The sequence below is a fragment of the Nomascus leucogenys genome, chromosome 12 (assembly GCF_006542625.1).
Source record: "Nomascus leucogenys isolate Asia chromosome 12, Asia_NLE_v1, whole genome shotgun sequence".
Taxonomy (NCBI): Eukaryota; Metazoa; Chordata; class Mammalia; order Primates; family Hylobatidae; genus Nomascus; species Nomascus leucogenys.
The window spans coordinates 47,217,036-47,226,365 of NC_044392.1; the positions used below are offsets into that span (position 1 = coordinate 47,217,036).

General features: G+C 45.1%; 2 protein-coding genes and 2 pseudogenes across 4 annotated transcripts in view; 2 read left to right on the plus strand and 2 right to left on the minus strand.

The window, feature by feature from the left end:
- The window catches only part of NUP210L (nucleoporin 210 like), a 150,246-nt gene extending 143,086 nt beyond the window's left edge, over positions 1-7,160 (plus strand). For both annotated transcript variants that reach the window (XM_030824444.1, XM_030824445.1), the window contains 3 exons: positions 5,392-5,496; positions 6,763-6,837; positions 6,915-7,160. In XM_030824444.1, the coding sequence (XP_030680304.1) occupies positions 5,392-5,496; positions 6,763-6,837; positions 6,915-7,015 (281 nt within the window). In that variant the 3' untranslated portion in view covers positions 7,016-7,160. The remainder of the gene's footprint in view (positions 1-5,391; positions 5,497-6,762; positions 6,838-6,914) is intronic.
- On the plus strand, positions 2,131-2,219 carry LOC115837679 (annotated as a pseudogene).
- On the minus strand, positions 4,597-4,938 carry LOC101177714 (annotated as a pseudogene).
- A 535-nt stretch (positions 7,161-7,695) lies between the features above and the next one.
- On the minus strand, positions 7,696-9,106 carry RPS27 (ribosomal protein S27). 2 transcript variants are annotated; one of them, XM_012510964.1, is made up of 4 exons: positions 9,057-9,106; positions 8,636-8,744; positions 8,180-8,290; positions 7,696-7,781 (listed from the first exon to the last, which is right to left on the minus strand). In XM_012510964.1, exons 1-4 carry the CDS (start codon positions 9,060-9,062, stop codon positions 7,753-7,755), a joined length of 255 nt encoding a protein of 84 aa, XP_012366418.1. In that variant the 5' UTR covers positions 9,063-9,106; the 3' UTR covers positions 7,696-7,752. The 2 variants fall into 2 exon arrangements, with proteins under 2 accessions (XP_012366418.1, XP_030680331.1); XM_030824471.1 differs by having other exon boundaries at positions 8,825-9,096.
- Positions 9,107-9,330: the final 224 nt, after the last annotated feature.

The following is a 9,330-nucleotide window of genomic DNA, read 5'->3' on the forward strand; positions in this document are numbered from 1 at the left end:
TTTAGTTAATGGGAAACATTCAGCCACTTGACCAAGATTACTCAAACTAGTTGAGGCATGAATCTTCCAAACCTACCCAAAATACAACCTTTAGGTAGCTTTCTTAACACTACCTAAATTTTATATTTAACTTATATATTTAAGAATAGTTGTCAGCCAGGCGTGATGGCCCATGCCTTGTAATTCCAGCACTTTGGGAGGCCAAGGTGGGCAGATCCCTTGAGCTCAGGAGTTCGAGACCAGCCTGGGGAAAAAGGCAAAAATCTGTATCAACAAAAAAGTACAAAAAAAAATTACCTGGGCATGGTGGCATGGACCTGTGGTCCCAGCTACTCGGGAGGCTGAGGCAGGAGGATTGCTTGAGACCAGGAGTTCAAGGCTGCAGTGAACTGTGATTGTGCCACTGCACTCCAGCCTGGTGACAGAGCAAGACCCTGTCTCAAAAAAAAAAAAAAAAAGGAAAAAGAATAGTTGTCAGTTTAACACGAGTTTGCCAGCTTTGTAAGTATACTATTTGCCCTATTTTAAACTTTTTTTTTTTTTTTTTTTTTTGAGAGCGAGTCTTGCTCTGTCGCCCAGGCTGGAGTGCAAGGTCGTGATCTCGGCTCACTGCAACCTCCACCTCCCAGGTTCAAGCGATTCTCCCGCCTCAGACTCCCGAGTAGCTGGGATTAGAGGCATACACCACCATGCCCTGCTAATTTTTGTATTTTTGTAGAAATGGGGTTTCACCATGTTGGCCAGGCTGGTCTTGAACTCCTGACCTCAGGTGATCTGCCCGACTCGGCCTCCCAAAGTGCTGGGATTACAGGCGTGAGCCACCGCACCCGGCCAATCTTATCAATAAATGTTTTGTTGTCTTCAAAAGTATTTAAATCTTTTTGCATCAGGCAATGGGCCAATGTTAACCCTAGAACCAAGACTTAGCTTTCCCAAATCCTGATTCCAGGCATTACCTAGTTTAGGAATAATGCCACATTAGGATAGGATGGGAATAGTTATGAAAAGGTGTTAGAAAAGCTAGAGAACCATCAGTCTCCTTATATTTTATTTGTCAAGCCCGCTTCCCCACCCCTCAAGGGAAGCTACTTAATTACTGGGAACGATCTAAGCTAAATTATAGTATATCTCCTAATGGGAAATAGATTTTTGTTGATCGTTACGTGAGCATCTGGTTTGTATTGATCATTATCTTAAGCACATTTATATGCTTTTGGTTTAATTCTCTTAACTCTAGGAGGTAGGTATTATTCCCCAAGAGCTGAGGAAACTGAGATGCTGGCACAGCTGGTGCAGTGGCTAGTAATCCTAGCACTTTGGGAGGCTAAGACTGGAGGATCGCTTGAGCTCAGGAGTTCAAGACCAGGCTAAGCAACATAGCAAGACCTTATCTCTACTAAAAATCAAAAGAATTAGCCATGCATGGTGGCATGCACCTGAAGTCCTAGCAGGAGGTTGAGGTGGGAGGATTGCCTAAGCCCAGGAGGTTGAAGTTGCAGTGAGGCCTGATCACACCACTGCACTCCAGCCTGGGTGACAGAACGAGACCCTGTCTCAGGAATTTAAAAAAAAAAAAGTATCTCTAGATACTATCACAGAATGTATTGGAACAGAGTTTTTAAATCTAGAGACCATGGATCCCCACAAAGGTCCATAGATAGAATTCAAGGTGTCCATGACCCTGAGTGGAGAAAAATTGCATCTTTTTCCTTTTCCTTTTTTTTTTTAAAGACAGAGTCTCCCTCTGCCGCCCAGTCTGGAGTGCAGTGGCACCATCTCAGCTCACTGCAACCTCCACTCCCAGGTTCAAGCAGTTCTCCTCCCTCAGCCTCCCAAGTAGCTGGGATTGCAGGTGCCCGCCACCATGCCCGGCTAATTTTTGTATTTTTAGTAGAGGCAAGGTTTCACCATGTTGGCCAGGCTGGTCTCGAACTCCTGATCTCAAATGATCCACCCACCTCGGCCTCCCAAAATGATGGGATTACAGGCGTGAGTTACCGCGCCCTGCCATGCATCTTTATTTTCAATTGACCACTAACTTAAAGTTAGCACTTTCGCTGATTGTTAATATAGGCAGCAAACCATCATAATATCAGCAGTATTGTGTGCTTTTGTCACCAACAGAATTCATTGACTATACTTTCAGGGATCATTTCTATAGTTCATTACTAGAGAAGTTTCTCAGAATGTATAGAGAGAGAAAAAAAAGAATCCATAGATATATTCATGTTCCTACTGCCAGATTTAAAAAACATTTCTCACTTAAAAATTACAGTAATCGGCCGGGCGCGGTGGCTCACGCTTGTAATCCCAGCACTTTGGGAGGCCGAGGCGGGCGGATCACAAGGTCAGGAGATCGAGACCACAGTGAAACCCCGTCTCTACTAAAAATACAAAAAAATTAGCCGGGCGTGGTGGCGGGCACCTGTAGTCCCAGCTACTCAGAGAGGCTGAGGCAGGAGAATGGCGTGAACCTGGGAGGCGGAGCTTACAGTGAGCCGAGATTGCGCCACTGCACTCCAGCCTGGGCGACAAAGCGAGACTCCGTCTCAAAAAAAAAAAATTACAGTAATCGGCCGGGCTCGGTGGCTCATGCCTGTAATCCCAGCACTTTGGACGGCTGAGGCGGGTGGATCACAAGGTCAGGAGTTCAAGACCAGCCTGGCCAACATGGTGAAACCCCATCTCTACTAAAAAAAAAAAAAAAAAAAAAATAGCCAGGTGTAGTGTCATGCACCTGTAATCCCAGCTACTCAGGGAGGCTGAGGCAGGAGAATAGCTTGAACGGTGAGGCAGAGGTTGCAGTGAGTCGAAGTGCCACTGCACTCCAGCCTGGGACAGAGCAAGACTCTGTCTCAAAAAAAAAAAAAAAAAAAAAAAAAAAAAAAAACAAATAAAGTAATCACCAGCCTGGGCAACATGGCAAAACCTCATCTCTATAAAAAATACAAAATAATTAGCCAGGTGTGATGGTCTGCAGTCCTAGCTACTCTGGAAGCTGAAGTGGGAGGATCCCTTGAGCCTGGAAGGCAGAGATGGAGTAAGCTGAGATCTCACCACTGCACTGCAGCCTGGGTGAGAAAGAAAGGCTGTTTCAGGAAAAAAAAAAAAAAAAAAAGAAAAGAAAAGAAAAACAGCCAAAAGGCCAGGCGCGGTAGCTCACGCTTGTAATCCCAACACTTTGGGAAGCTGAGGCGGGCAGATCACCTGAGGTCAGGAGTTCAAGACAAGCCTGTGCAACATAGAGAGACCTCATCTCTACCAAAAATTAAAAGTTAAAGAAAAAAATTTAAATTATCCAGGTGTTAAAAAAAAAAAAAAGGTCGGCGCGATGGTTCATGCCTGTAATCCCACCACTTTGGGAGGCCGAAGTAGTTGGATCACCTGAAGTCAGGAGTTCGAGACCATCCTGGCCAACATGGTGAAACCTCATCTCTACTAAAAATACAAAAATTAGCTGGGCGTGGTGGCGGGCACCTGTAATCCCAGCTACGAAGGACGCTGAGGCAGGAGAATTGCTTGAATCTGGGAGGCAGAGGTTGCCGTGAGCTGAGATCATGCCATTGCACTCCAGCCTGGGCAACAAGAGTGAAACTCCGTCTCAAAAAAAAAAAAAAAAAAAAAAGACGTGATGGTGTGCACCTGTAGTCCTAGTTACTTAGGAGGCTGCAGTAAGCCATGACTGCACCACTGCACTCCAGCCTGAGACCTTGTCTCAAAAAAAAAAAAAAAAAAGGCAAGTCTAAAGTTTTATTGAGGATAAGGTTAGATACAAATCAGAGTGCTCCCAAAAAATGACATCCTGAGTAGGACAAAGGTACTGTGGATTTAAGTGGTCACTGATGATCTAAAAAAAATGTTTTGGCTGGGTGCAGCGGCTCACGCCTGTAATTCCAGCACTTTGTGAGGCCAAGGCGGGTGGATCACCTGACGTCAGGAGTTTGGAGACCAGCCTGGCCAAAATGGTGAAACTCATCCCTACTAAAAATACAAAAGTTAGTCAGGTATGGTGGTGGGCACCTGTAATGCCAGCTACTAGGGAGGCTGAGACAAAATAATTGCTTGAACCCAGAAGGCAGAGGTTGCAGGGAGCTGAGATGGCGCCATTGCACTCCAGCCTGGGCAAGAGACTCTCTCTCAAAAAAAACAAAGAAAGAAAAGAAAATGTTTCAAGATAGAGATTACAATTATAAATGGAATCAGCATACTATCACAAGTTTAGTGAAGGGAAGCATGTTACCTGGGGTTGAAGTGCACGGGGAAGGTAAACAGCATGTTTTTGTTTTGTTTTGTTTTGAAATAGAGTCTTGCTCTGTCACCCAGGCTGGAGTGCAGTGGAGCGATCTCGATTCACGCCATTCTCCTGCCTCAGCCTCCCAAGTAGCTGGGACTACAGGTGCACGCCACCACACCCAGCTAATTTTTTGTATTTTTAGTAGAGACGGGGTTTCACCACGTTAACCAGGATGGTCTTGATCTCCTGACCTCGTGATCCACCCGCCTTGGCCTCCCAAAATGCTGGGATTACAGATGTGAACCACTGCGCCAGGCCGCATTTTTTTTTTAAGTCTTCTCCACTTTTATTACTCAAAAGTTTCATTTTTTATTTAGCTGACTCTGTGCTTGTGCCTTCAACATTTTCACGACAATTTTCTGCTCCTCGATAAGGAAAGCACGCTTGATCCAGTCGCGAACACATTTAGCACACGTGGAACCCGACATGTTTTTTGTTTTGGACAATCTCATAAGAACTTCAGGTTTTACAGCACGAATCCCTTGAAGCCTGCCTGGGCACATGCCACATGCAGATTTTGGTGCTTTCCCATCCTTCTTGGTATAAAGGTAAACAATTCTATTACCAAGGGTTTGGGACAGCCTAGTTTTGTCAGAGGCTGTATTGTAGGAAAGCCTACGTTGTTATGTCAAACGCTGGACCATTCTGAGTGCCTGCAGACAATGTCCCTGGAAGAGGAAGAAGTGGTAACCAGCATTTTAAAGTAGCAGAGGATTTAAAGCATCCTTTGAAATCTAAGAGGAAGAAATAACAAGCTCAAGAATCAGAGAGTTTTATTACTCTGGAGATAGGAAGAAGTCAAAAAGAGGTGGTTGAGCCAAGTATAGTTCACACCTGAAGCTCTCTTCTCTTACTAAGAGGGCTGAGTTTTGAATACTTCTGGCAGATACTCTTATTACTATTTTTAGTCATAAGTTTTAAAATGCAGCATCTGCTGGAGGTTGCAGTGAGCTGAGATCGCACCACTGCCCTCCAGCCTGGGGGACAGAGTGAGAGCAAGACTCTGTCTCAAAAAAAATTAAATTTAAAAAATGCAGCATCTGCCCATGGTTGCTATTAAATAACTATTATCTTGTTTTGTTATGGCCAATGTATAGATCACTGTGAAGATTCCGCCATCCTCAAGCGGTTCACTGGCTCTTACCAGATCCTGCTCTTGACCCTCTTTGCAGTGCTGGCATCAACAGCTTTCATCTTCCTAGGTAAAGAGTCCTTATATTCAATACCATAGACTTTGACATGAAAACTGCCTTTTTTTCTTTTTTTTGTTTTTTTTGAGATGGAGTCTAAGTCTGTCGCCCAGGCTGGAGTACAGTGGCGCAATCTTGGCTCACTGCAACCTGCGCCGCCCGAGTTCAAGCAATTCTCCTGCCTCAGCCTCCCGAGTAGCTGGGATTACAGGCGCCTGCCACCGCACCCGACTGATTTTTGTATTTTTAGTAGAGACGGGGTTTCGCCATCTTGGCCAGGCTGATCTTGAACTCCTGACCTCGTGATCCACCCGCCTCGGCCTCCCAAGTGCTGGGATTACAGGCGTCAGCCACCGTGCCCAGATGAAACTGCCTTCATTTTATTTCACAAACAAGGATGAAAATTAGCTGCTTATCACATATAATTTTAACAAGTAGTGTAAACTAAGTTAGCCTTGCTAGTCCTAGTAACATAGTGGATTAAAGGTCCCCCTCAGCTACTTTTGCTGAAATTCATAGTTAGGGATAATTCAAGTAATACAACAGACTGGGTGCAATGGCTCACGCCTGTAATCCTAGCACTTTGGGAGGCCAAGGTGGGAGGATGGTTTGAGTCTAGGAATTTAAGACCAGCCTGGGCAACACAGTGAGACTCCATCTCTACAAACAAACTTTAACATTAGTTGGGTGTGGTGGTGGCACACATCTAGTCCCAGCTACTAGGGAAGCTGAGGCAGAAGGATTGCTTGAGCCAGGGAATTCAAGGCGGTAGTAAGCCATGATTGTGCCACTGTACTCCAGTGATACCGTGTGTCTAAAAAAAATTTTTTTTTTGAGATGGAGTCCCATTGTCACCCAGGCTGGCGTGAAGTGGTGCAACCTCCACCGCCCAGTTTCAAGCGATTCTCCTGCTTCAGCCTCTCGAATAGCTGGGATTACAGACACCTGCCACCACACCTGGCTAATTTTTGTATTTTTAGTGGCACGTTGGCCAGGATGGTCTCGATCTCCTCACCTCGTGATCCGCCCACCTCAGCCTCCCAAAGTGCTGCGATTACAGGCGTGAGCCACCGCACCCGGCCACTTCCCCCTTTCAGCCAAAAGCTAAAAGTAACTCTAAAATGGGTTAAATTGGGGTAAGAACTTCCTGTAATAGTGCCATTACTATTACTTATTTTGAAGAATTATTTTTAGCAATATTCTCATTCTAGAGTTGACTTTGCCATTTAAGGCCTTCCTCAGATATGCCTTGTGACATTTCCTTTGTCCTTTTTCCAGCATACAACGCCTTCCTAAACAAGATACAAACAGTTCCAGTTGTGTATGTACCAACTCTAGGAACACCACAGCCAGGTAAAAAAGCCTGTCCTCATCTTTGAAAAGCTCAGATACACACGTTTAATTCACTCAACTTTTCCCTCCTCTTCTAGGTTTTTTTAACTCCACAAGTTCTCCCCCTCACTTCATGAGTCTACAACCTCCATTGGCCCAAAGTCGGCTGCAACATTGGTTATGGAGTATAAGGCACTAACCTCTGCTTGGACAAGTTCCTTTCAACTGCAGGGTAATGAAGATTTCTAGTCCTCGACAAGAAGCCTAACAGCAACTTCTACATTAAGTTTCCAGATAACGCTTCTGAGAACTATAAATAAAGCATCCTAAGCTGTTCCTTAAAACTGGTATGTCAGACTGTGTTGTAGAGTTAACTGTCGGCCGGGTGCGCTGGCTCACGCCTGTAATCCCAGCACTTAGGCAGGCAGATCACCAGGTCAGGAATTTGAGACCAGCCTGACCAACATGGTGAAACCCTGTCTCTACTAAAAATACAAGAATTAGCCGGGTATGGTGGCAGCTACCTGTAATCCCAGCTACTTGGGAGGCTGAGACAGAGAACTGCTTGAACCCAAGAGGCGGAGGTTGCAGATCGCGCCACTACACTCCAGCCTGGGCGACAGAGCAAGGCTCCATCTCTTTTAAAAAAAAAAAACAAAAAAAAAAAACACCAAACACAACACTTGAGATAGTATCACAGTTTAAAAAAAAAAGATTTTTACCCAATGAGCCTAGGTGGTTAAAAATGTCCCCAAAGGCCCTTTTAAAGTACTTGGCCACTTACGTGCCCCAAATGATTCTAATATTCTCCTCTTTCTGGTTGCCCCTGAATACTTGAGACATGAACTTCCTAACACTTAAACAAGACAATAAACAGGATTTATCCAAAATGCGTTTATTGAGATGGTTTCCCACTCATCTTGATTCAGAGTGCTTTCAGTGCTGCTTCCTCCTGAAGGAACATCCTGGAGGAAAAAGATTCAGAGATTAGCTGACATCAGTCCAGGTATTCTGCCCACCTCTCCCACAAAAGCAGATGTACGATGATCCACCCACAGAAAGCTACATCTTTTATTTTTCTCAACTCTTAGGTACCTGCGCATTTGTATCACTTTGGTCACTTCCTATCAACTTGAGCCCTTTTATCACCGATTGATCCCCGCTTTAGACAGTAGTGCTTTGAGATTAATACATAGATTTTCGTAGTATCTACTTAAACAATTACCAAATCCAACACTTCTTGTCTAAAAATTTACATTATAGATGATCTCTGTCACTGTAAGACTGAAAGATCCTGAGAAGTGTTTCCATTTCTAGAAAGCAAACTCAAAGCCCCAAATCACAACATTAGTAAACCATTTACCTTCTGTAAGCCTTGCTTTTCCTCCTGTAGGCTGGCAGAGGACAGTGGAGCAGCCAACACACAAAACTACCGTTTGTGCATGGCTAAAGACCGTGGTGATTTTATAGCATCCTGAAAGAAAAGCAGACAACATTTTTTTCCTCTATTACACCCATATCTTTCCTACACTTACGCTCAACTCATCATCCATTACATTGTTTCCCAACACAAAAAAACGTAGGGATTATTATGTGAAATGTGATGGGAGATCACGGTGAAATGAATCACTCCTCCTAAGATGAAAAACTTTGCCAGTCTCATACATTCAAATTTTAAGAGTATCAGGGAAAATATTTTCCACAGGCGAAGAAACTGAAGCTGCTGCACAGCTTCAAGGATACGAGACAGCTCACGCTACAACATTTTCCAACTGTTGAGGTCCAGTGTTTTCCCCACTACAGCAAGCCGTCTCCTCACCTGGGCATTTCACATCCATAAAGTAGGAATTGGGGCTCTGCACCAGGCGTTTCTTCTTGTGTTTCCTCTTCTCCTCTTCTGGAGAGGGATGAAGGAGATCCTTTGCGAGCTAAAAGGGACAGAAATGCAGAGATTTAGAAACCAACGGCGAAAATGGGTTGGTCGAAAACAGCCCCCACTGTCACACACCGGGGAGAGCTCGCCCCTCGCCGCCCCTGGTGTCTGCGCAGCTGGGCCGCCATCTTATTTCCTCTCCGCTCCCGTCTATGCGGGTGGCCCGTGGACCGCTGCGGTCCCTGGAGTTAATGTCCTAAGAAGCGCAGAGGGTAAATGAGAACCCTCTACGATCCGAAATCAGCGTGAGAGGAGCGTGCGGACAGAACACCGAGAGCTCAGCCGAAACCTGGACCAAAGCACTCACAGGCATGTTGTCGTGTGGGTAGGTCGTCACCGCCGGAAAGGAACAAAAGCGGAAATCCTGCCCCTTATATTGAGCACACTACAGGAAATGACGCAAGGATCTTGTGCCACCATGTTTTGAAGGTCCTACTTTGGTCCGCCGCAGTGGGGAGACAAGGGAGCTGACATTTTCGGAAGGTCTTTAACTGTTAGTTGTGACACATATGCGTCACCATGTTGAGAGGGTTACCTTGCTAATTTGATCACTATCCAGGGATAAATGGACACTTTTAAAA